This window comes from Psittacula echo (genome assembly GCF_963264785.1).
Source record: "Psittacula echo genome assembly, chromosome: Z".
Taxonomy (NCBI): Eukaryota; Metazoa; Chordata; class Aves; order Psittaciformes; family Psittacidae; genus Psittacula; species Psittacula echo.
In genome coordinates this window covers 57,608,724-57,636,098 of record NC_137742.1, presented here as the reverse complement: position 1 = coordinate 57,636,098, position 27,375 = coordinate 57,608,724, and the positions used below count along the sequence as shown (strand labels likewise).

Below are 27,375 nucleotides of genomic sequence, written 5' to 3'. Positions count from 1 at the left end.
CTTCACTTGCCTTTCACTTCTGCATTTTCTGTCATTATCTGAATAACCTTCCAACTGAATGAAACAAATCCACCTTGACACCCTTACAGTAAGGAAAAATATCCATGGTCTAGGAAATGTGAATTTAGAATCACTGAAAAAACTTCAACATAATTTATTAAAACTCTGGTAAAAGGAGTGAAAATGAAATCTGTTTTGTTTGTGAATATTTATTTATTTATCATCTTGGGTTACATATGTCTTCGTTTGGCAAATCTTACATTTAAATCAAGGCCTAGATACAGGCTTTTAGAAAGGAAAATGGCATTTGCTGCAGGCTTCATATCTCTCTGTACTTAGTAATAATAAATAATAAAACTGTAAATAAAAACTATTTAACATTTAAGAGGGATTTTTTTTCCCCCTGACATTAGTGTTCTAAGAAGCTATTTGATATAAAAGCGCCCTTTTTTTCCTATGAGTTCTGTGTCTTCCTGGTAACAAAGTAACAAAGGCAATGTCTGGACCTTTCTAATGTAACATTTTAGTAACTAACACTTAGTCTTAGTAAAAAGCCATGCAAAATAATCTTTTGCATTACCATTCCAGGAATTTATCAATTTGTGTGTGGGCTGCATTGTGTTTTCTTAAGGCTAAGCCTTTTCACTCAAAGCATGAATATGTTTAACAAAAGATGCAGAAAAATTACTATAATGATTTTCCAAGAAACATTAATTCACTGTTACCATTTGCCTGAAGAATAAAGTAAAATTCTTTCTCTTTTAAAATCTTTAGTAAATCTACCTTAGAAATCTCTCTGAAAAAGTAGTTGCCATAGCATTAGACCTGCTAATAATTGGTATGTCACCTGTAGACTTTCTACCAGGCTGTTTGAGTTAGTCCATCATGAGGCTGATGTGGAGCTGGAATATTTATTCCTGCTCTTAACAAATATTCTCTGAGCTTTTCAACTTCAATACTTTAGAGGGCTTCAAAGAAGCGTAGAACATCTGACTAGTGAAATCACGTTTAGCACAAGTTTGGTCTTTATAAACTGTCTCATGTTGGATGAAGACGTCTTTCATCATCACAAAAGATGATTTCCAGAGGATCAAAGCTCCTTCAGGTGTTCCTCTTGCTAGTGCAGGCAGTGGTTACAGCATCCTGTTAAATAGAAGAATTTTCTGCATAACACTATGGATGATTTGTGTGATAAACTAAATTGCATTTTTTCAAGTGGGCATATAAATTTTATTGACAGTATGACACAATTTGTTCACAGTTTTACAGAAGATGCTAACCCAGGCTGTGGCTTTATCAGATAAACAGTTTTCCAAGTCCTGTCCCTTTCAATGTTTTTCAAATAGTGACTTAGCTTTCTGAATGCCTCTCTTTGGTCTTTCAGCTACCAGACTTCCTAGCGATGAATAATTACCATAGAAAGATACTGACCATTTCCAGCTCACTGCTGGTCAAAATACTCCAGCCCTGAATGAACAGCACAATACAAAAAAACAGCTGAGGTCCAGTAGGGACCTCAAAAGCAATTTACTGTAGGGTTGAGCCTGCAGACAGGAGGTCCCGGTTCTCACCACTGTTTTTTAGCCTTTTTTTAAGGATCCAATTTGTTCTTTTTACTGTACCAGACCTTTGAAGTCAGTAAAGTATAGCTTTTCTTCAGTGTCCGGTAATTGTGTGTGAGCTGTACAGACCTCTCTGCCAAAGAATGATCTTCCATCAGAGCTAATTTTAAGGTCGAAGTGCCCCTCTAGCAGTGACTTCTGCAGTAACATATTTTAACAGTAAAAGTTTCAGTCTATTTTTCAAGACTATCAAGTACTGATTCCCTCAGCTGTTTTTGGAAGTGGCTCCAGAGTCTTGATCTGAACATCAGCATGAATCTGGAAGTGCTTTTGGTTTCAATGGTGCATTCCACTTGGTTACTGTAGCATTATTTTATACACAAATCACCAGCAACATTGTTTTACATTTCATTTTGTAATAGGTGGATATCCTGTTATTTTCAGTAGCAGTTAAATTAGGGATTCACACTGCTGGTTCTTTTACGCAGTTTATTGCTTATTAAATACCCTCCTATGATCTTCGTACGTCTCTTTTTTTTTGGAAGTTCTGCATCCGTATTGCCTTTTCTCCAGGCTTTTCCAACAGTTTTGATATGGCAAGCTCTCTGTTCTGTGGTTTAATGAGCGTGACAGGAAACGGGTTAGCTTTTGCTATAGTTTGATGGCAGTCTCTATAAAAACTCTCCATATTTTGACCTTACTTTGCTCTGTGATTTGCCAGGTTGTCTGGGTTTTGGTAGGGTTTTCTTACCCACATTGAAATAAAAATTATTCTCATTTACTGTTACCTTCTCCCATTTGACAGGATGGTATTTACACATTTTTTTCACTATACAACCAGAAAAGGTGACACTAATATTTTACTGATTAAGCAGAAACGTTGTGAGTGCTTTGCAAATCCAATTAAAATGTGAAAATAGTACTGCTGGGTTTGGACATGTGACTGCATTGTTATAATTCTCATTGATCAACTCAACAAACCGAGGTGATGTAAAATAGCAGTGGGTGCTCAAAGTCCTAACTATATTTAATGTGCATACCATGCCTTAAACGTTTCATTTCAGCATTGTGATAACTCCTTTTAACAACAGGAAACTTTCTGGCTTAGATGAAGATCTGTGAGTGGTGGGTAAGACTAAAATAGTTTTGTCGCTTTGGTAGATTTGTACTACCAGCACCACGCTGGAGAGGGATGCCACTGTATAAAAGTGCTCTAGGTAAAAAAGAGGGTTTGTTTTAGACTGGCTTCATTTGTCCATATGTTAAAGATGCCATCTAGGAACACAGTCTGGTGCTAGACACCAAACCATCTTGAGAATTGCACGAAAGTATGTCTTCGGCTGGACAACATTGCGTGTAAGTGTTAAATTAAGTATTCAAAAACATTAGACAAAACCAGCATGGAAGAACCATGAAGAAAACCAACAGTAACACCACCATGCATTAGCTATGCACCAGACGGGGGCCAGAGGATTAGCAAAACTCTGAAGGATCTTTCCTATCTCCATAGCACAGCAGACAGGAGACTAAACACCCTGTCTGACAGACCAGGGACACTGAGTGAATTCCTAAGTCGACTGCTACTTCTGCAAGCATTTTCTAGAGCTAAGGCACTGCAGGTCTCAGCTTTGGAGTCTAATGATTTATAGAAATCTAGAATGGCAGCTGCAATCAGATCAAGGACAACATCACGGGGAATAACAAGTGACAACAACCCTTACTTTGCCATTATCTCCCATGAAATACTTTCAGTCCAGCAAACTGTACTTGTAAGGGGTGACCTATACTTTTTCATACTTCCTTGAGGAAACAGTAATTCAGTTTAGCTCTAAGTCCTTCAAGAACCAGTGGGTGGTTTTGGATATACTGGCTATCTCACCATATGCTGTATGTGTGTTTTACCACATTTGTGTATGCATAGCAAAATCATATTTGTTTCCTAGCTGTGTAATGATTTGATGATGTATTAAACATCTCCCAGGGAAGTTGATACCTCTGCTGCTCTCCCCTGCCCCTCTCTGGCATGGTGAAAAGCATCACAAAATCCTTCAGAAGCATTTTTAAAACTCTTTCTGGCAAACTCTAGGATCACTCTGAACTTACAGAGAAATACTACATCTCACACACTTTGATGTCTTGATAAAAGCATCAGGTGTGTTTCTAAACTGTGCCATCTCAAATACATACAACCTCATATAGCTGAATTACCGCTTCTTTAAGGTAAAGTTTTTTACCTTAGATCTGCAGTCATGAAGCAGAATCCACTGGCTCTAAAAAACCCTAAAATCAGCCTCCTAAATCTATGCATTATTAGTTTGCCATCTTTGCCCAATTTAATATAAGCTAGAACATTATGTGACGAAAGGCAGCTGGTGACACTGAGGCACTTGCCTAATTCCTGACGCAGGGAAAAGCACAGAGCTCATGGACACAGGAGCCACATTCTGATGTTTCTTCTAGTGGTTTCATGTCCATGTGCTCAAGGGGTTAATATCTGCCTTTTCAGTGACAGAGCAAACTGGAGCAGACATAAGGCTGTAAACCTGGGGAAGTGAGGAGATAAAAAATGCCGTATCCGTATCAGTGTGAAAATTAAACAGAAAGTCCTCCTGCCATGTGAGACACCACTACAGCCATCATAATAACAGAAATGAAGAACTGGATCTGAAAGTCAAAAGGCATGTGAATGGCTTGTGAGATGCAATAGTATCTCACCTATACCTCACCTAGAGCCACATTGCTTCATCCCCTGAAGGGACATTTTATGTCTTCGGATTGCACATTATCTTTAGGATCAACCTCTGACCTTTTATGAGGATGTCTCGGTGCCTTTGGGGTTGATAATCCTTTAGACAGAGTAAGTTTGAGGCAAAACTGTGTAATTCATATTTATATAAATTATATTTTTATAATACATATAGGTTATTCTGGAGGGTAGGAAAAAAGACAAACCTTCAGTCTGCTGGCAATATCCATGGTACAGGTTTCCTAACATTAAGGCAAATCTTAGTAGCAGGAAAAGATTGAGTACTGTGAACAAAATTGCACGAAGAGTCTCAAGACTTTCAATTTTAGTTGGATCTTCTTGCTTTCAGAAATATTCTAGGGTCTCTAAACATTCACAATCTGACTCCAGTACCTAACTATGCTTTTCATTTCAGAAGAGTTAAGCCTCTTTTAGAACTGTTTGAATAGGGAGCTAATTTGTCTATAATTGCTCCTGAACTTCCCTCATAGTTCATGTACACAGCTTCACTGGCAGCTAACATGGCAACTCTTGGTTATTTTTTATTTGCAAGGATATGATGTCATAGCTATCAAATTCAAAGCATGAATTCTTTTTTTTTTTTTAATGCCTAAAGATGCTGGCATAAAATTGCAGTGTTTATGAAGCTTAAGTTTTCAGCATTAGCCACAGGGCCCTGATAAGTTTTTCTTCCAGCTGTGCTGAACTATGTGCTCAGCACATGGAGGGATGGTACACATACCAAATTGTCTACATTTGCCTTTTTTTGGCTTGTTTTGGTTTTAGATTTGAAGTCTTGAGCACCTAGGGACAGGGAAAGTTTCCTCTCTGTGGCTGGAAGGCACAATGTCTACCACAGCAATTAGCCATTGGGTATTACTAACCTCCTCTCTGTACACAGACTGCTTTCTTTCAGAAACTAGGATAGGGAGGGGAGGTGGACAGGAATTTTATTTGCCTATTTGTTAGATTTAATTGGGACTGGTTAAGACATCAAGGAAGCAGAAATGATCCTTTTTTTTCTAAAGTATTTCTTCTCCTGAGCTGAAAAAGTGACCCACACCTTTTATGAACCTCCATCTCACTGGGTCTCTACGGTCCATCCACCTGCCCCCTCAGCAGCAGGAATGAGACAAACCTTTGCCCTTTGGTTGGCTGGTACCTCCTGTGTGCTGTTCTCTGATCCGCGATCCTTTCCAGTCTCACGGCACCCTGCATACAGGGCAATGCTGTGGGTCAGAGTTACTCGCATTAACTCCTTTCTGTACTGTTTGAGACCTGTGCAGGTCACAATTGGAAAGCAATTAATTGGGAACAGCCACTCACAGGGACCTGATCTAACGACTCTTCGGTACCAGAGGAAAAAAGGAGGAAGCTTTTTTCTGTTGATTTGGAATAAAATTTAACAAATTCAAAACTAAAACGTTCATTGTCCTTAGAAAACACACATAACTCTTTTGCTGTTTTCTTTCATTTACCATTTTTATCATTTCCAGAGTCAAGAGCCTTGACACATTGGAGGCCTGGTCTGCTCACCCGATTTACCTGAAGAGCTTCAGGACAAATAAAGTCTATCACTGACTGTGGCATACTCTTCATCTTCTCTCACTATGCTCTGGCATGAATGAGGACTGATTGTGGTATTGAACTGAGCACAATGCAGTGTTAAGGGCTGCAATTTGCTCAATCTCTCCATGGCTCTTCAAAGTTACAATATTGACCTTTCTTTAAGCACTCATTGAGTTTCTACTCAGAAGTGTTAAGACATTTAAAAATGGGCCTATTTGTCTACATACTGTTTCAAAAATCTAGTTTTCTTTCTTTTCAGCATCTTTTCTCAGCCCAATTGAAGATGCAACTAAAAAATGCATAATCCTGTCCAAGTTGACCCCCTTTATACTGCTTCACCAAGTTCAGAAACATGGATACTGACAAAACTTTCAGACTGTGGTAATTTCTCTGCAGATATTACCTTGGCTTCCTGCTCAACATTGTAATTTCTTTTTTAAAGCTCTGTGGCATTTTGTCTATCATCTCCTGAACATTTCCTGTGCTGGGGTTCTTCTGGATGGGAGCCATCTCACATGTCCTGCTCCACTCTCTTCCCTAATTATGCCTCGTATACTCTTTACAGAACAGCTATCAACTATGAAGGAATACACTGTAAACTGATTTCGTTTCTCTAACTCAGGAAATAATAACCCCCAAATACCACACAGGCCACAGAGAAACAAAACCAGACTTCTTGTTTTAAATATGTTTAAAATTTAGCCATGTGCCCTGGCAGCAGAGCTCCTCACACAGCGCACTGATTGTTGTCCTACCTGCTGTAAAAGATTCCACGATCAGCTCTGGGTTATCCAGGCCCTTTGAGCCCTGCCTGCACGAAGGTCCATTTCATCTCTTAATTCTGATTTCTGATGTTTTCTCAGTCACATAGAATCACAAAATGGCTTTGGTTGGATCTTTAAGGGTCCTCGAGTCCAACCCCCCTGCACTGAGCAGGGACATCTTCAGTGACAGGAGGTTGCTCAGAGCCTCCTCCAACCTGAGTGTGAAAGCAATCAGGGATGAACAATCAACCACTGGAATAACCTTTCCATGCAAGTGCAGGAGTCCCCAGGGCTGGCTACTTTTAAGGTTGATGGGACAGGATGCTGGGGCATCTAGTCTAGGTCATGTTTCACCCTGAAGGGCTCACCAATGATCATCTAGAAAGACCCCAAGGCCTTTCTAGCCTTTTCATCCACCAATGTGACAATTCAGGTGCAGGGCCTTGCACCTTGGCCTTGTTAAACTTCATGAGGTTTGCAGGGGCCCACTTCTCAAACCTGTCCAGGTCCCTCTGGATGGCATCCCTTCCCTCAGGTGTTTCAGCTGCAACAACTCAGCTTGGAGTCATCAAACCCAGGACTTAGATCCCAATAGTTTACTAAAGCTCAGTTGCTTGCAGCTCCACTTTCTGTTTTGCTGAGCTGCTGACAGTGCTACCTTTCACTGACTTCAGTGTTACCTGTGTAAGACAGCAAGGCTTACTGAAGCAGTTAAACACATGTGAAAACATGTACCCCACCTGCTTTGTGAGGAGGCAAGGAAATACTTTCTGTTCATGCTCTGCCTTGCTCTAAAAAGTCACTCAGGAAGCCTTGAAGTTGGTTGTTTCTGGGCACAGGCGAGTAGAGGTGGGATTTGGATCCTCAGCAAGGAGAGAGCAAAGCAGCTGGGCAGCTGTTGCAGTTCCCATGTCCTGGATCTTACCAGCCTGCTTGTCTCCACATCCTGCCCACCCCAGTGTGGAGCAGTGCAGCGCGGGCTTTCCTGCTGCAGCTTGCTCCCAGGTTTGCTCCTTGGCCCAGTATTGCTGGGATAGGAGCTGCAGGTCCTGCAGCTCTTGCTGCAATAAAGAGGCAGTGCCGGTGAGTGCCTCTGTCAGCGTGAAAGCTGCAACCAGCAAACTCTTCCCCAGCCTGCCACGACAAGGAACTGAGTTTATTTCCATACTGTTTGCTTTTGGGTGGATGTTTCACAGATGAGAAGGAAGAAAAAGTGCATTTCCTCATGCCTCTTAGCTGAACAGGCCCCTTGCTGTGTGTTCTCTGGGCAGAGTTTCCTGCTCTCCCATGGCCAGTGCTGTGTCAGTTGCCTTCTCCTTTGTGTATCTTAAGAGCTGCTTATCCCTGGTGCCCCACATCCCGTCCAGCCAGTTCCAAGTGGTTCCAAGGCTGTGCTGAGGTCAGGGGGGAAGGCAGTGCTGCCGAGTGCTGGGCACAGGACATAGGAAGCGGTTGTGGGTGCAAGGCTCATGGTCCCCTGCAGCTCCAGTGCAGGGCTGCACCCCTCTGCCTCCCCAGCAAGGTGCGTACATGGGCTTAGCAAGGGCAGGAGCAGTGGTGGCTGCTTGCAGGATACCAGCACGGAGCCCTGTAGGTGATGTGAGGCTGCTGCCACACCGTGTCTGCCCCTGGGGAATCATGCCCCTAACCCAAACACCCTGAGCAAGAAGCACCCAGATGCTGTTGTGCTGTCAGACCCTGAACACCTCTCACTGCATCTGCACAACAGCAGGAATGACACCCCAAGCGTTTCATAGGTTGTTGTTTACATGAGGTCTGTTGGAATTGGTCAGCAGAGGTCCCGTGGAAGGTAAGGACTCTGACTCATCTTCCTTCACATGCCAGGAATCAGCTTTCAAGGCTTCCTGCAAGACACAGCTTGATCGGGCACTGGCACTGCCCCAGGATTTCCCTGGGACACACAGTTCACTCCTAGCTGTGGACCCAAAGAGGCTCTGGTCTTCTTTGCCTTATGAAAGCCACGTGTGAATGGTTTTGTCTTTGCACAGCTGAGGAAATGGCAACTTTCGCAAATGTGGCACAGTTTTCCTGTGACAGGATTTCCAAGGAAAGTCCTCACAGAGCTGATGGGATTTGCTAAAGGGCAGAGAGTGAAAATGGGGTTGCTGAAGGGTGCTCTGATGGAAAGCAGCAGCGTGAAACTGAGGTGCCTGCAGGATGCTCTTGCTGTGGCTTGTTATCTTTCACCAAAAGGTTGCTCAGTCCTCACAATCTGAGCAATGCCAATGCTGCAGCCCTAAAATGAAGGTCTTACCTGTGACATTACACAGCAATCTCGACCCCTTGTCAGCCTCACTGCAGCCCCTGGGGCTTTGCAATGGCAGGAGCCCACAGAACTGGTCTCAGAGCTCTTCCCTGTCGGGCATCCGTTCTTGTTTCTCCTTGATGCCCAGATGTGGTTTGCAGCTTGAATCAGTGCCACTCCAGGCCCTTGCCCTGACCCAGAAAACCAGCGATAGTGTGCTTCTGGCTTCATGTCTGCTGTGTGGCTGTGATCTACGCTGACTCATGGGCATGGTAGCAGGTCACTTGACGGTACGTTAAAGGCTGAGGTCCCAATGAAGATCCCCTAGACCACCTCTCCCTGCTTTCATCTCCCTTTCCTTCCCTAGGACCATTTCCCTTCAAGGTATCCTGGCCCAGGGAGTATTTCTGCAAAGGGAAAGGACATTTTGCAAAGCAGATCTCAATGTCACACAATGCAGGATCCAACCCTGCAGGAGGCAAAGCAGCAGCACAGCCAGCAGAGTTGTGCCTGGCTGGTGGCATGGCAGTGGGCACTGGGTTCCCTTCCCAGTTTTGCTGTCACCCTCACTGAATTTGTACCTTTCCTGTGAGGAACAGGAGGGTGTGACGTTCAGCCACAGATCAGGAGAACAAAGTCAGCAGAGAGAATCACATGAGTGGGATTTCCAGAGATGACCCGTTGTATTTCCAGATACAACTGAACGTGGGCTGAGCTCTAAAAACATGAAACAAAGAGTCCCAAACAATCCAAAGCCATACTGGGTTTTGTTTTCAGACTACTGGAAAAGAGTTAGCAGCTTCTATGTGATGCTGGATGAACTGATGAAAATACAGCTAAGTGTGCTCTTAGCCTCAGTGCTATAGAATGACTGGCTGCAGTTCGAAGAGGACCAAGCCTCCTCCTCAAAGCTTTTGCTAAAGCCCCTTCTCTTTGCTGGATGCAGAAATGTCAATTATCTATGTTTCTAAATGGCAAAACATGTGCCCATGTGATGAGCCTGCACATCCTAATCCAGAAGCTTTGCAGTGCTGCTTTTGACAGTGTTCTGTGCCATGTACCCTGCCTCAAGCCTGCTTCTTATTTTAGAGTTTGCCCATTGCAGCCAGTAGGCTCATGAGGCTACTTGTACTGCCAGACCTGCAGCACTGAAACAATAAAGATGTTAATGTTCCCAAGCTAGTACTTACTCTGTGAAATAAAAAAATGCTTAATACAGGAATGCCTTAACTCTGCCAGGGTCTCAGAGGAAAAACAGTCCTAACCACCCATACTGCACAGAGTGGAAATGGAGACAGTGAGGGTCTAACACCCTAAGAAGATGAAAGCTGAAGCCTGATGGAACAGCTCTATAGTAACTGCTCTGCTAGCATAGGACTCACAAGTACCTCTTTCTATTATGTGCTTTAATACTTGTTCTCTTTAGTTCACATTTTTCAGAGGGTACTTGAAAGATAATGGCTAAAAGTATCTCAGCAATTAAGCTCTCTGTATTCCCTCTACCATCCTTCCCCTAGTAAGAGAGCATTATTAAGTGCAGTCCTGCAGCATATAGAGGTGCTGCAATGAAAAATAAGCTACAGGTGTTGTGCCATCAAACACATGGCAAAATATATATGCAAAGCTAGTGCAGGACACATGTCTGCATTGTATCCACCATTCATCCTTTCTCCGTGTAGATGTATGTATATTAAAGGCACAGCACAAGGCCAACAATCAAGAAATTAAATCACCCCTAAGCAAACATTTCTGTGGTCTGGGCATCATCACATTGGAGCTAAAAGGAATTGCTCTTTTACGGGTATGCTTTAGGCTGTTCTTTGTTTGCTTGACCCTTTCTTAAGTCAAGCTTGACTTTTTTCTGGACAGTAAGCAACAAGTCATTCTTCACTTGTATGCCAGAACTTTTTAGGCCTTGAATTGTCTGGTTGGGGTGCAGTAGCTGTACCCATTATTGTTGTTTTCAGTTCCTGTAAAACTTGATCTTGTTTTTTGCTACTTTCAGTTCTTCTTTGAGAAAAGCAGAAACAGCAAAGCAGTGGCCAAAGAAGAGCTTTGCCACTGCAAACTGGAGTGGGAAGACCTTGTGTTTCTAAGCCAGTGCTAGGTATCAGACAAAAGGTAGGCTTTGAATTTGCATGGGACACCTTCATGGATTTTATGGCAAGACACAGATATTCCCCTTGAGAATCCTGAGGGGCAGAACAAAACATGAAGTATCTTACATCTCCCTGAGAAATCTGCATCAAAGAACATCAGATCAGTTCATTTGGCAATGAACTGGAGGCATACGGGAACCTGGAGCTCTCCCAACTACAACTGCACCTCTGTAGCAGTGCAGATACGCATCCAGCCCTCTCAATAGGCTTTCAGCAGCACAGCTATGTGCTAGTATCACCAATGGAGGAGTTAGAAAGCCAAACTGCCCCTTCATCTGCTACAATTTAGATGCCTTTAGGAGTTGAAAGAAATTTTAAGCAGTCAAAAGGTTGCTTATGTAGCTGGAAAACCATTTATCAGAAGTGAGGAAATGTAGCATCAATATATATACAAATGTATATTTGAATATGCACCTCAGAGAGAGTGGCAAACACCCATTCTATCAGTGCCTACGGCTACAAAGGATTAATCATATGCCAGCACAAATGCCCATTAAACAAATATTCCTCAAGCACATCCCTGCACTTCACAGTTCAATGCTGGTAAAACCTGCACTTTTGGTTGGCTTGGTGAAGCTTTTCACCAGCAACACTTCCTATGGAGAGCACTACCGGACTGTTGCTGCAGCCCAGAAGTGCCTCTCCAGATGCTGTCCTGTTCACCTTTTCTGGTAGTGGGCCAGGGGACTTGCCCAGAGCCCTGTGGGCTCCAGCAGAGGCCACTGATGTCACTGTGATGTTTCTCATCAGAATCACCTTTATCCCACCCATAACTCACAGTAAGCAAGGACAGCTATTGCCGTTGCCTCTCCTGTTCATCCAGAACAGCTCCAGACATCTCCATCTCCAGGAAACCTTATCTGCAACAATGTAGATACCCAGTTAGACGTTTACAGGCATTTGCCTACCCCCCAGAAGAACTGCTAGCACCTGAACGCCATAGAGAATATCTCACAGATAAACAGCCCAGCAGAGCAGCTCAGGCCTGAGGGCTTGCCTTTGGATGCGAAGATTAAAGCTCAGGTGAGCACATAGGTGGAGGGGGTACTATAAAAGTCTATGAATCTTCCTGTCTCTAGCTGGTCCCTTACAGAGGGAACACTGTGAAAAGAGGTGGCTATTTATTTCAGCAACCTTTCTGTAGAACTGTGCTCCTCCATCAGAAAAGGAGTATTTTTGCCACAAAGCTATCATTGTGCTCGACAAAAAATTCCGAAGCCAGCAGAAGCCCTTGGGTATGTAACTACCAGCAACTATTTAAAAGCTGGGAAAAATCATGCGAGGCTGTGAAACCTAGCAGTATCAGAATTAAATAACCTACATTTCTCACTTAAGTCAGCACTTGAATAAATCAAAGTCATAGTCTCAGGGAGATGCTACATGCTGGGAGCAAAGATGCTACAGGTCAGTAGTGCCAAAGCAGGAGATGTTTTTTTTCAGTTCATTAGGATCTCTCAAACAAGACAAAACAACATCCCCCTCCCCAAACAAAACAAAATAAAAGAACAAAAAACCCAAACCAAACAAAACCAGGAAATCATAGAATGGCAGACTGGAAGATATTGGTTGGAAGGGACCTCAAGGATCAGCTGGTCCAACCTTTCAAGGCAAAGCATGACCTATACAAGATGTCCCAACACCCTGTCCAGATGAATCTTAGAAGTGTTTCAGTGCTGGGGAACCCACCACTCTCCCGGGCAGATTTTTCCAATGGCTGAATCTTCCCATTGGCAAAAGTTTTCCTCTTGTGTCCGATGGGAAACTCCCTGGGAGTAACTTGTACCCATTACATTGTCACATGTACTTCTTTTCCATGTGACTTCTTGTACAAAGGGAGCCTCCATTTTCTCTGTAGCCACTCGGTAAACAGTCGAACATGGTCACAAGGTTTCACCTGAGACTTCTCAAGGCCGAACAAACCCAGTTCCCTCAGCCTTTCCTCTTACGACAGGCTTCCCAGTCCTTTGATCATCCCTGTGGCCCTTCTCTGGACTGTCTCCAGCCAGTCCACATCTTTTTGTATAGCAGGAACCAAACTGGACACAGTAATCCAGGTGTGGCCTGACAAGCACTGAGCAAAGTGTGATAATGGCTTCTTTATCTCTGCAGGTGATGCCCTTGTTGACGGAACCCAGCATCCTGTTGGCTTTCTTTGCCACAGCTGCACACTGTTCACTCATATTGAGCTTCTTGTCCACCAGGATCCCCAGGTCTCTTTCCACAGAGCTGCTCAGTGGCCAAATATATCCCTTGAATCTGCTCTCATGGATTGAGTTTACCCAGGTGCAAGACCTTAAACTTGTCCTTGTTTAATTTCATAGGGTTCTTCTCACCCCAAAGGAGATACTTTGTTTCAGTACTTTTGTTTCAGCACTTTTATTTCAAGACAGCTTATTTCAACTTACTTAATAACAATGTTTTGAAACTCTTTTTTACTAGAGCTGTGTAAGGCGACAGGGCTACAGTGCCAGATGCAAAATGGATGAAGAGTGGTGGAGTTCTACACAGGAACACAAGAAGACACTGGTTCCATGGGAGCCAGAGACTGCAGCTAGTCTTCCCAGCACAGGCTTGACCACGCAGCAGGTATGCAGTTCCTGCCCGAGTTCAGATCATGGCTGTGTTTATACCTGCAGATTGCTAGAGCACAAGCACTGGCTGTGTGCTTGAGTATAAAAATGGTACAAACACACTGTTTGGTAAAAAAAGAAAAAAAGAGAAAATTAAAAAAGCACAAAAGCAGCAGAAAGCCTTGTTTCCTTAAAGGGATTGAGAGGTTGGTGAGCACTGAACAGGCTGCCCAGAGAAGGTGTGGGTGACCCATTCCTGAAGTGCTCAAGTCCAGGCTGGATGGGGCTTGGAGGAACAGGGTCTAGTGGAAGGTGTCCCAGTCCATGGCAGGATGGAACTAGATGATCTTTAAGGTCTCTTCCAAACCAAACCATTCATTGATTCAGTGACTGAAGGAGCTTAGCATGGAAAGCACTGAAACATGAGTTTCTGGGTGAGGGTGCACTTTCTACAGTTAATATGAAAGTGGCTAAGATTATAGTATTCAGGCCTTCTGCAAGGGAAGAGACTCAAGCTGAAGTTCCTGCTTTCAATGAGACAAGAGGAGATCTGACTTCTGATGGAGGCCTGAACCATCAGGTAGATGGTTCAGTTTCTAACTACCAGTTAGAAAGGTATCCACTGGCACCTGCTTCCCCCCTCAGCTTTGCAAAATATAAGTCAGGAGCAAACTTTCCATATTTCTGGAAGGGAAAAAATAAATCCCAATGTGTTCAGAAGAAACTATGATCTGAGCTCTAACCCAAAGGCTACTTGAGCTGTCCCCACTCTCCCCACTGCATCGTTTTTTCTCTGTACATAAATATTTTGCTGGGAAATATAATTTCTTCTGCTTCCAGTTTCCCCCCACCAACACACCCTGAGCAACCATGATGCTGCAATCACTACACACATGCTGCTGACTTGCAAATGACCTGTCTGGCTACCTCCTCAAACTGACAACTAAACACTGCCGGCTGTGATGGCCCACAAGAAGGATGGATATTGCAGAAAACAGCACAAAAAGCAGAAGTGCAATCGTGTCTTCCCAGATTCTGTCTGCTTTCTTTTGCTTCGCCTCCTGTGCAAGTCATTCCCCTCCTTACTCATATTCTTGTGATAAGAGTTTTCTTTACCCTGGCCTCTCTCCAAAGTTTCCTTCAGTGGTAATTGTCCTTTCCCCTTGAAAATGTATTTTCCACCAGTGATGTTGCTGTGGACCAAAAAGCTGACTGTCAGCTGCAGCTTAGCACTGTTTTGCAGTTGTCAATGAGGCGTTTCTCATAAAGCAGGAGAAAAGAAAAATTGAAGTTTTGTTAAATTTGGCTGCATTTATTGTCCTTACTCCGCCTTGGGCCCAAAGAAGTTTCAGACATTTGTCATGCAGTAGCCACAGTATTCAGATCCCAAACATATGCTCGAAGCTTAAGGCTCTGCTAGTAGATGCTTCTGATATTTTAGTCTCTGCATCTGTCAGCTTGTACCGCATGCTAGCAGACAGAGTATCAGAGACAGCAGATAACTTCAGTGAAGTCCCGCAGCAAGTACTGTCCTGTTTGGTCTCCCACTACCCTTTGGAGTCGTGGAAACGAGGGTACTATGGGTTTACCTGGTATCCAACTTAATGTAACAGAAACTGCAAGTACCATGTCATGGCTGAGCGGAACTGCACAGGTAACACTGCCTGCTGTTGACATCACATTTACAGAATACAGACAGGTTGTTCTGCTTGTAGTTTCTTTATGTGAGTAAGCTAACAGATCTAGCAGATGCCTATGACCTCCTCCTCTTGCCCAGAACAAATAGCAGGCACACAGCTACAGAGTACACAGCATTTTAATATTTTTTCATAGGTATAATACCCTTCAGTATAATGTTCACACAGACAATTTTCACCAAACAGATCAAAAATAGTGCATTAATTATTAGAGCAGGGAATATTGCTATTTTCCACCTACTCTCAAAATGCATTGCTTTAATCATGAGCACAAAGGTGGCTAAAAATCCACATGAAATACCCCTGTAATTAACAAGCACTTTGTGTAACCTCATTCACCAATATAATATAAGCCCAATCTGTATCGTGCCACTGAAAACCAGGTCTTGGTCACAGATAAGCACATTTGGCAGAATCCCCTTCTAAGTTGTGAAAGACAGGAATCAAAAGAAAACGGGACAGCTTTGTCTAAATCAGTGCTCGTGGTACAAAACTGACAGTCAAACTACAACTGTTCCACTTCTGTGTTTTTACTAATTCACTCTGCAGCAGCCAGTACAACCCCTAACGTCTCTGATCCTCATGCTTTCTTATGGAAAAGTGCTTTGAGTTCTTCAGAAAAAAGATGTATAAAGAACAGATAATGAAGGCAGGAATAGATTGACAAGCGTGGGAGTAAGATAACTATCTATATTCAGAACCAGAGACAAGGTTCTTCATCCCAGTGAGATGCAGTGTAGGATAATTAATCCCAGCTAACCAGCAGAAGAAACGTTACGGTTTTTTTGTACAAAGGGAAGAAAGAGCATTGAGTAGTGACAACATTTTTCCTGAGTACAAAGAAGCAGCAGCAGTTTAAAAACAAATACAGAAGTGAACTCAGCAATGCCTAAAACCACAGTTTGTCCACATCATCTATGTTTCTTACTTTTTTAAAGCAAAATTGTGTTGTTTAATTAATTGAACAAACCTTGGTATTTGTTTAAAAAGCCTCTCAAAATATATGGGTTTTATCAATATTTTTCAAATGGATGAATCCATAAATGATTCAAAGGGGTGCCAGTGCCCCAGTCATGCAGAGCAGCATAACCAAATGCACAAACCCTGACCACAAACAGGTATCCAAGTCCCACATTAGAAACACTGAGGCTCTCCTCTTGCTAAAGGTACATACCCCAGGGTTACCTTCCAAGTAAAACTTATCAGCACTGCCTTGGAGCAAACCCTAACTTACTTCAGCAATACCTTAAGATCTTGTCTACCTTATTCTTTTCCTTCTTAATTAAGTTTTCCCATTTTTTTTCCAAGGGAAGTGAGAAGGGAAGCACACAAGCTACTCAAAAGAAAGCTAACAAAGTCAGGAAACAAAGACTCTCCCTGAGCCAGTCATAGCAAAACTGCAGCTTCAAAAAACCAGCACATCTTCAATCTTCTGTCAGGAAGTGACCTATTTGGACAGAAATGTTCAGTCTTAACAAGGACACTGTTTTTCTTAAAAAGCTCAACAATTACACAAAAGAACTCCTCTTAATTGTGTCAGGCCACTTCCTCTTTATTTAGTTGGTCTCTAAATTCTATGTGTGGTAATGCTTCTCTACTGACACATATGAAAGTTGCTGTCTGTAAGGCAGCCTTTGGCAGCCTCAAATGGAGCGAACAGAGTGGTTTTGTCATTTGCTCCACACTTCATTTGCTGATGACTTGGTTAAAAATCTACTGGTGAAGATGGGCTCAAAAGCAAGTATCTGATATTTCTTTCTGCCAAACACACTAGACAGATAAACAGCCATGAGTCTTGAGACAGACAATCTGTAAGAGTGCCATGGTGAAATGCACAGGCTAGGTAAGCAGCAGATCCTGTGATTCCAAAAAATGCTTTCTTAAATGCGATAGTAAGCATTCTAAGAGTCTGCAGGGAATCATGATAAAGGCAGATCCAATGACTGACTGGCAGTAGAAGAAGCAATTCCTTTGCAAAATTCCGTCAGCGAAAGAGGCAATTCTTTGGGGATGGTGATCTGAAGCAGTTCGGGACAGTTTGCCTCTTCACTGTACTTTTTAATTATCAGCCCTCCCTAGGAATTTTTCTTAGATCAATCATTTATCATGAAGAATCAGCAAAGTTTTGTTAGTATCAGACTGGAAGATAAGGATTGAAATTATATTAACAGGCACTTCTTTCCCTCTCTCGTCCTGCTGCTGGACATAAAGCACCATTTTCAAAGTGTATCCACGCCCATTTTCTGCCTTGATTTGAAATATAAAAGGAGCAGTGCAAAAGAGCAAGTGTCACAGCACGCACATTTGAAATCCTCATCTCTATCTCAAAGACCTTTTAAATACAGTGTATTTCCTAGGGGGTAACTGATGATTTTTGTTTTTCCCCAACAGAAAAGAGTCATCACTCCCCCCTCCCTACAAAAAGGGAAAAAAGTGTCATACGCTCCCACAGGATGTTGACTCTATTGGGAAAAAGACAAAGGGAAATAAATGTAACTTGTAATGTAGGAGAAAATGAGTACAAGATAAAAAGGTAACGAAGTGAAAGTCAGAGAATGGTATGTTTGTTTAAGGATGTCAAAGGCAGGAAGAGAGATTTATATCAGTTTTGAAAGCTGCTTGTTTACTTGGAAAAACAAGGACTGATTATAGTCATTTGCACCCAGGGTGGCTGGAAAGAAACCTGCTGCTTCTGCAGTTTCAAGACTTGTATCTGTAGCCTGTGATTTCCCAGCAGCTGGTAGCCAGATCTCTACAGCTGTGAGAAAGGCTAAGACTGAAGTGAAGACTTCTCCTAGATTACTCATTTCTCATTAAAAACAGCAAAGTTTTGCTAGAGCCAAGCAACAGAGGAATTGGCGTATAAACTGTAAGCTGCAAAACCAATGGTAAATTGCAGCTAACATACATTAGGACACACAATCAGCAGCCTTTAATACAGAGCGTTAGAGACATAGGTACCTGCAGGCTCGGCACGCTTCTGCAAAGAATATAAATGTGTAAGAGGATGAATGTGGCGTGAAGAGAATGGTTAAAGGCCATCTTTAAAAGCTCATTGTAGAAGTCTGAGACTCAAAGTAAATTGAATGAATCTAGTAACTTTCTTGCTTCACATTTAAAATCTTCTACACTGATCACTTCATTACAGCACATCTGCATAAACCTATCTGCTTTCTCTATTCATATGAACACTAAGATTTGGCTTGTAAACATCCTATGCACTGCATGCTTCCTGGATGTTTGTGCTGTGTTCATCTTTTGCAGAATTCCAGAGTACTGGGTAACTACGTACCTCGATGAAGCCTGAGTCTGCCTGTAATCTCTTTCTTCTGCTTATAGGTCATCATTCCAGACCAGCAGCTCTCACATAAGACATACTTAAGGAAAGCTTGCACTTGCATTGATTTTTTTTTTCTCTTCAATTCAGAGAGATGAGTTTGGAGAATGTCACTGCTCTTTTCTAGTGAAAAACACTTCTGTGATTCTCTGTGACAGCCACTTTCAGCTTCACTGGTTTTCCGATGCTCATAACAGGTTTTAAGAATTAACAGACTGCAAATGAGTATTGAAAAAAAACACTACTCCGTAATTGTTTAAATTTCTCTGCAGAGAACAGCCTGCAGGCATGCTGAAAGAGTTTAGATAACAAACAGATCTGTGAACACTGGGCTCAACCAAGCCTGGTTTTCCTTGGATTTGTATCTTTCAAATGACCTGAATTTCTAACAGAACTCCAGAATTGCTGTTAAATGAGCTCAGCTCTTAGCATGCACAGGAGACTAGTCACATACTAAGCAGTAAAAGATTTTCACTCCTGCTTACATGCAAGAGAGAGAAAATTGACTGTGCAATGGATTCTTCTGCACTGCATGTTTCCTAAAGCATGGACAGAGCACTTGTAACATCATTTACTTGTGCAATGGACTCTCTGGTATCTGACAAAAATACAGGCTGGACTCTAGTTTTTCTCAACTACCTGCTTTCACCAAACTTGATGACTTTGTGATTCCTATTCCTCTTGAATGTGCCTGCAGGCAAAGACATTATTATGGGAAAATGAAGAGAATTTGTAACAAGCTCTTTTCTTTAGAAAATGGTGAAACTGAAACAGTTACCATAAGCAATGCAGAATTCAACTAACACAAACTTGGACAGTGACCCAAGCACAAAAATGAGGGCAGCAGGGGTCAGTGGAGGGGGAGGTGCTGACCTCTGTCTGGTGATCACCGATAGACATGAGCAAATAGAATGAATTCGTGTCAGAGGAAGTTCAGATGGGACATTAGGAAAGGTTCTTCACTGAGAGAGCCGTCGCTCACTAGAACAGGCTCCCCAGGGAAGTGGTCTTGGCACAAAGCCCGTCAGAGTTTAAGGAGCATCTTGATGACACTTTTAATCATAAGGTTTAGTTTTAGGTAATCCTGCAAGGATCAGGGAGTTGGACTTGATGATCCTTATGAGCCCTTTCCAACTTGAGAGATTCTATGACTCCATGACTCTGAATCTTGGCATGTAGCCAATCGCAGTAAAGCATATCTTAACAATGGAAAGGGATATAGGAGTTTAAGTCAGGGCAAGCACTCCAGGCTCTTAGAGACTGCAGAGCTAAGATTTTCAAAAGGAAATGGAAATTAAAAAAAAAATAAGAAAAAAAAAAGGGCACCTGATACCCAGAGCGTGGAGGGCCAACCATGAAATAGCGTCTCTTTTAGGTATTGCAGCTTCCACACACTGTACCAGAGCACTTCCAACAATTTTCACCAGGCCATTACTCTGATGGAGAACCATATCCTGATTTCAGAGACTTTATCCATACAGAAAGAGCATCTCAGGGTATAACTAAAACAGAAAGCAATTACTCAATACCCAAGGCAGACTTACAAGGAAAATATCTGTGAAAGGAAATGCCAGGTACCAGATAAAACACCCAGAACCAAAAGTATTTCACCATCACACTGATTTACTATCATCTGCTGGGACATGTTTATGGATAAAGGCAAAACAGAGTGAAATCTAAATGGTAATAAATTGCATCATCCTACAGTAGTATTCTTGCTTGCTGATACTCTACAAAGTATTCTGGGTTCATCACTTCTGTGATTACAAAGTCATTGTCTTTTAAGACTTACTCTGTCACTCAAAATGCAATCCTTTTCAATGCATGAACTTTGCCTTTTGTTTTGGAGGATGAATCTGGTCAAAGCCAGAACGGGCTCTTGAATTATTATTATAACCATATTATGGGATAAAGAAACACTTGTTATACCTTGTCAAAGACAGCATGGCTTTTCACTGCAAAATGCCCAAAGCTAATACATGAAAATCTGTTCAAACATTCTGATCTGTTTGAGAAACATGAATCAGTCCTGCTATGGCAATTATCAGGATGTGGGATGAAAAACCAAACTCTCAGGAGTCCCAGCAGAAAGCAGAACAGATCAGCAGGATCCTAACTACATGATCTCAAATGCTGTTGAACTGAACAATAGAAAAATCTGGTAAGACGTAACAAAAAACCAAAAAAACAAACAAACAAAAAAAAAAGATGAAATTTCATCTTCGAACAAGAAAGGGAAATTGCCACAAAGGCAATGTGTGCCTGGAAATCCCCACCTACCTTGCTTCACAATGACCTGTGTAGACAGTGGATAAATAATAGTACTGCTGAAGAATCTTTGGATTTTGTCCAGTTATAGGACAAGGGGCAATGGGTGTAAACTGGAGCATAGGAGGTTCCATGTGAACGTCAGGAAAAACTTCTTTACTGTGAGAGTGACAGAGCACTGGAACAGGTTGCCCAGGGGGCTTGTGGAGTCTCCTACGTTGGAGATATTCAAGGCCCAGCTGGACAAGTTCCTGTGTGAAGTACTCTAGGTTACCCTGCTCTTGCAGGGGGGTTGGACTTTTGTTGATGATCTTTTGAGGTCCCTTCCAACCCTTGGGATTCTGTGATTGCTGTGGCCATACTAGGAATCCTTCTTACAGCTACTCCCTTCAATCTCTTTGTGAAAATGCACAATGTATTTGTCTGTCTGTTCTCATCTTTTCGGCTTGAGTTAAAATGTAAGAGAAAATTCTGAACCAATGTAAGCATACACCATTGTACTACATTTAGAAAGAAGTGGCATGGACTGAGAACCTGAGTAAACCTACAATTTCAAGGGAATTTAATGAAAATCTGCAGCAGAAAGCAGAATTCCTCACGCTCCTTTTGATGCAGCCCAGGATACAGTTGGCCGCCTGGGCTGCGAGCGCACACTGAAGCTGGCTCATGTTCATTTTCTCATAAACCAGCACCCCCAAATCCTTCTGCGCAGGGCTGCTCTGAATCTCTTCTCTGCCCAACCTGTAGCTGTGCCTGGGATTGCTCCAACCCAGGTGTAGGACCTTGCACTTGGCATGGTTAAATTTCATAAGGTTGGCATCAGCCCACCTCACAAGCGTGTCAAGGTCCCTCTGGATGGCATCCCTTCCCTCCAGCGTATCAACCGAACCACACAGCTTGGTGTCATCGGCAAACTTGCTGAGGGCGCACTCAATCCCACTGTCCATGTCACCGACAAAGATGTTGAACAAGACCGGTCCCAACACCGATCCCTGAGGGACACCACTCGTTACCGGTCTCCAGCCGGACATCGAGCCATTGACCACAACTCTTTGCGTGTGGCCATCCAGCCAGTTCTTTATCCACTGAGTGGTCTACCCATCAAATTGATTTCTCTCCAATTTAGAGACAAGGATGTCATGTGGGACAGTGTTGAAGGCTCTGCACAAGTCCAGGTAGATGACATCAACTGCTCTACCCATGTCCATCAGTTCCGTACCCCATCATAGAAGGCCAAGCCCCATCATAGAAGGCCATGCACATGGCTCTGCAAAAAAGTACAAGACCTGGGAAAAAGGAATGGTGACTAAGAACATTTAAATCTGAGATCATGTGTAGAAACAAGGAGCATACTGGCCCTCAGATCTAGCCCTGTACATACAACTGATTGTGATTATAAATACTGAAACAAACAAACAAGCCTGGATAGCTTCTGGCTGTCTCTATCATACCCAGAACAAAGAAATGTCACCAGAAGATTTAAGGGACATGTAGTAGAAAGTGTATTTTACAATAAAAGGTTTTTCATTTGACACACCATTACAATTACATGCATAAATGCTGGATTTTTACAGTAACCTGCATGTTATCTCACTATTACAAAATAGAAGATAAAAAATGGTTTGACTTAAGCTTAAACAGAATTGTTTATCCAGGGCTAACACTTTCCTGTTTCCTCTATAGACTAAAACACTTCAGAGATAATGCAGACACTGGTGTGTAGCGAAATCAGTTTCTCAATATAGCACCATGAATAGGAACAGATCAGAAGGAGGGGCAGACCAGCTTCAGTTGGCTCTTCCTTACTAGGCCTGGATGTGAAACACGTATCTGAGGAAGCAGAGCAAAAAACATTGGAAGAAAAAGGAGAATTTCAATGTTAACTCAACGAACAGCAGCGAAGGATCATGAGAAATGCCTGTATAATTTCTCAAACTGTGAGGGTGTGATTATGTCAATGTTGCACCTAGTTTGGCAGGATGCTATGTGTAAAAAACAGAGCCACTAGATCACTCCATAAAGTGTATAAGGATTATAAGTCTGAGCAACAAAAGTACCCCTAAAGACACACTTCTAATTCCAAAGCCTCATTCAAAGTGGCACCTATTAGGATTATCTTTTCCTATGAAGTATTTTTGTAAATCAGAAATCTAAAAGTTCGTTTTTGCAGTGACACCCTTTCCATCACAATGGATGAAATATCAGAAAACTAGCCATCATTAGCTGTACAATTTCACTGTACTAGCCTGTTTCTATAACTGTACTTTTAATTACAGCCACTATAATTTCATATAGTGCTTTTTGTCCGGTCCCACAATAGTTCTTCTAAGTAGAACTTTTAACAACCTTTTCCTAATCTAGCTACATCTTAATTTCCTACTGTTTGAATCTTTTTACTTTCCCTTAAAAAGAATTTTAAAAATATAATTGGAAAGCTTGGGAGCCACAGAGCAATGTTTCTGAAAGGGAAGGACTACAACAGATGAACTAACATCTGAACAATTATCTGAGGAGCGCAAGGCTAAATTATTTCTCTATGCTTCTCGCATTAAACTGGAACAGATGTAGATTGAAGAAAGATAAGTATATGACAGATGAACACAGGCTCACAGCCAGAGTGAGCCTAGCAAGAGTGACAGAGGAGGGGGAAACTTACAGAGGGAAAGGGGGAAATTTACAGAGGGAAAGAGGGAAACTTACAGCACATTAGCTATTTTGGAGAACTTAAGATGGCAGGGAGTCCTACCTCATCGCTTCTCCCTTATTGGTCTATTCCTGGGTATTACGGAATAATACCATATGCTGCACTGCTCTGCTGTGCAGAGATGCTCAAACAACTCATTACATACATTATGTAAGCCCAAGCAGAAGTGTGGGTATTTGTTAAGAAGAAACCTTGCTCTGAAAACTTTACATTATGAAAAGACAAGCTAGGTAAAGAAGAGTCACACAGAAAAGAAATCACTTGTTGAAGGTTACATGAAGACCTCTAACTTTCCAACTACACCTACTGACAGGATGGACTTTCTGCTCCTGGTCCTGCATAATGTACTGGAACACTGCTGGTCTTAGTAAAAGGTAAAAGAAGTTTTCTTTAACAGAGGATGTCATGTCTGTCTCCTCAAATCATTTCCTTCCTCTCCAGCTCTCCCTTACTCAGTCACAGCTGTTCATGAACTTTATTCCAGGACCAGCAGGAGAATAAACCAGAATGAAGTGGTGCAGTTTGTGCCGCTACGCCAAACCTTGGCAACCTATTCCATTGAGAAAGGAAATTATGAGCAGAATGTGTGAGAATGAATTCCACAGAAGAAACAAAAAAAAAAAGTAACAGTAGCCTAGTATGAACAGTTAAGTTGTTCTTTCACAGTATGAACAGTTAAGCTGTTCTTTCTCAATCAGCAAAGGAAAATATTACCAACCCTTAATCACTAACATAGACAAAGGTGTTCTTACTCAGTTACTAACTACAGAAAACTTCTGAACTTGAAGGAAGATTTAGTAAGCAGTAGAAAAGCTGGATAACAGAAATTATATCTGGCCAGATCTGAAAAAGAACCCCCAGTTAGCCACAGCAGTTAAAAACTCTCTCATGTAAATTTGATTGTAATTCCTCTCTCCTATGAAGTCTGCTGTTACACTTTAAAATACCCTTTTAACACATCAAAAAGGGAATACACAACCAGTCTAAAATTATAAAGCCAGCAGGAATTAGGAACACTCAGAATTCCAAAAATTGGTATGATTATTAATATTCAAACAGAAAAACCACAAAACATAACTTGGAAAAAAAAATGAAAAAACTAGGTAAAAACCAAAACTCTTGCTTTTTTATTTCACCAGTTAACAGAACGATTTTGCTAATATATCTCAAAGCAACTTCTGATCAGGAGTGCAAATAATCAAAGGGATTTGATTCTTTCTTACAGAAGGAAAAAATATTAACTGGGAATATGCCATAGGAAATCAGTTAATTGTACTTTATTAAGTGACTCTAACCAGATGTTACACACCAGCTCATTAACCAGATAATGATTTAATGACTCTACTCAGAAGTAATTATAGAACAGAGATTAACAAAATTGCATTTAACACAGGTAGCTCCTTACTTAAATTAGTTTCACATGCCATTAAGGCTACTCAACTTTTTGGCAAACTGCAGTTTTATAGATTGGTATATTATTTGCAATTATTGCTAATTGCTATGAGCAATGATTGCAATGCCTTTGGAACACATCTGTTGCTGACACTATTTAAATGTGACAATTTTATGGCTAACAACTCCGCACTTATTATTGAAGTACCATTACTAGTAAGTGACTGATGAACATCTTCTACCTTTATACTTGGAAATACAACAGGCACTTTATCTGACATAAGCAGTGATCTGTGCTTTTTCTCGTAATGGACCAGTTTATGTCCTACGGTATGTGAAGTAGCAGTTGATCCTCACAACAGTCTCAAATGGATCAGGGGATTATTCATGTAATAAAGTACAATACAGACACTCATTATCAGGCATTCATGTGGCTGGAATAGCTGAAAGCGTTTGTCCAACACGCGGGATGCATGATAATATCCCTGACACAAACCTGTTTGTGAGGGAAGATTCTCCTTCACATACCACACCACCTGAAAACAAGGGGAGACAATAAATCTCTCTCTTCCAGTAACACACATTTCAACTGCCCATGCTATAGTATCTATATGCTATGCAGATACATCCATATTCAACAGATGCTGGCTTTAGCAAGAAGAGTGTGTTTTCTCTATGCTGACTTCAGGGGCTAACACATCAGAGAAGAGAGACGTTTTCAGTCTCTAGGAATGACGATGTAATCCCTATTTGTGCTGTGTCCATTGTGGCAGATAAATACACAGCCTCGCAGGCTAAAGCAGCAGGTGGGGAGCTCACTGTGTTGTGGAGATAAGAGCTGGAGAAAGAGAAAAAAATCCAGTTAAAAGAAAAAAAGTTAAAAAACATTCAAGACTCAAGTCTTGATCTGATAGAGAATTTGCATCATTCGTAATGATGAGATAAATAACAGAGTTTCTGAAGTTTTCTGAAGACCTAAGGTTGCTGGTATCAATTCTGAACATTACAGCTAGTGCAAGATGGGTAGGAAGCATTCCCATAGGGTCTGATCACTACCTGACCTATGTTACCCTTGGCATTGACAACACTCATGTCCAGTGCAGATCTTCAGAAAGCTGAAGTTTTGACACTGTCCTTATGGGCATCACACATAAAACGAACTAAAAGAGGAATGAAGCAAGTGAGTATGTGACAAAGCACCTAAATAATAACAACTACAGGCTAATGCTTTTTTTTTAAATGAAAAAATTCATAATATCTAAGGACATCAGTAGTCAGGCTGTGCATTTTGTGAATCCAGTGTCAGACTTCTACTCACTGAGGAGCAGTTAAAACTTCTGTCAGCAATCATTATAGTAGGAATTCACAATCTGTCCCACTGTGGTAATATAACCCCTGAGGTGGCAGACATGTGGTAAGCTGGTGAATACAGCAGTTTTTTGTGACAGAAGCTGCAGAACAGGAAAGCTTACAGGGATGCTAAGAAATAATCCAAGACCATTCACCTGATGCCATGGCTAGACCAGCTGTAGCTGTGTCATTCCTGACTATGTTTAACCTGCTCTTGCAGACTACCCAGAAGCTAAAGCCTCAAAGCATTTACAGTAATCTGTTCCCACGCCCCTTCTCCTACTGCTCAGAAGCACACAGGTATTAATGCCCATGGATGGTACACGTATCACAGGAAATACAGACAGGAGGAAGTTGGTCTTTGTATAATGGCTTTTTGTATACTTGTTTATCATGTGTTTTGGCAGTCTCTTCTCTGCCAGGCTAGGCAACCTACCAGCACATTATTGTAGTTGTAGCTACATCAGGAAGATCAGAAATCAGAAAGACCTCATCTCTCTCTTGTTGAGTTCCTCTGTCCCTTTTTCCTGATGTGCCACATCCTTCTGGGAGTACATTGCCTAAAACAGGGCCATGGCTTTACAACTAGACAGGGCGAAAGGCTGACTTTCCATGCTTTTTCAAATTACTTTCTTAATCAGAAATGCATTAAACTGATGCTTATTTAAAACTAAGAGTATTTTTTATTTATCAACATTACATCTATTTGTGAGCACTGTGAATCCCATGACTAACATCTGGGATTTCCCTTCTCTGCCTCCTACTGAGATGGGGCAGCTTTAATTTCTGCAAAGGATTCTGACTGATGTTCTCTAAAATCGGCAAACAGATTGAAGTATTTTTCAGTACAGGGGAACATGGGCCTAAAAGATACTTGTTGAATTATCAAGTCACGTCCCCCAACATTACACTACATTACAGCATGACCCCTGTCAAATGTACTCAATGTACTCAGCTCCCTGAGTATGGGTCTTTTTTGCTCTCACTCCTT

General features: G+C 41.9%; 1 protein-coding gene across 19 annotated transcripts in view; it reads right to left on the bottom strand.

The window, feature by feature from the left end:
* Window positions 1–244: 244 nt before the first annotated feature.
* The window catches only part of SUSD1 (sushi domain containing 1), a 69,604-nt gene continuing 42,473 nt past the window's right edge, over window positions 245–27,375 (bottom strand). For 7 of the 19 annotated variants that reach the window (XM_080637499.1, XM_080637495.1, XM_080637493.1 and 4 more), the window contains one exon: window positions 22,026–25,872. In XM_080637499.1, the coding sequence (XP_080493625.1) occupies window positions 25,734–25,872 (139 nt within the window). In that variant the 3' untranslated portion in view covers window positions 22,026–25,733. The other 12 variants (XR_013958732.1, XR_013958731.1, XM_080637506.1 and 9 more) reach the window with 12 other exon arrangements.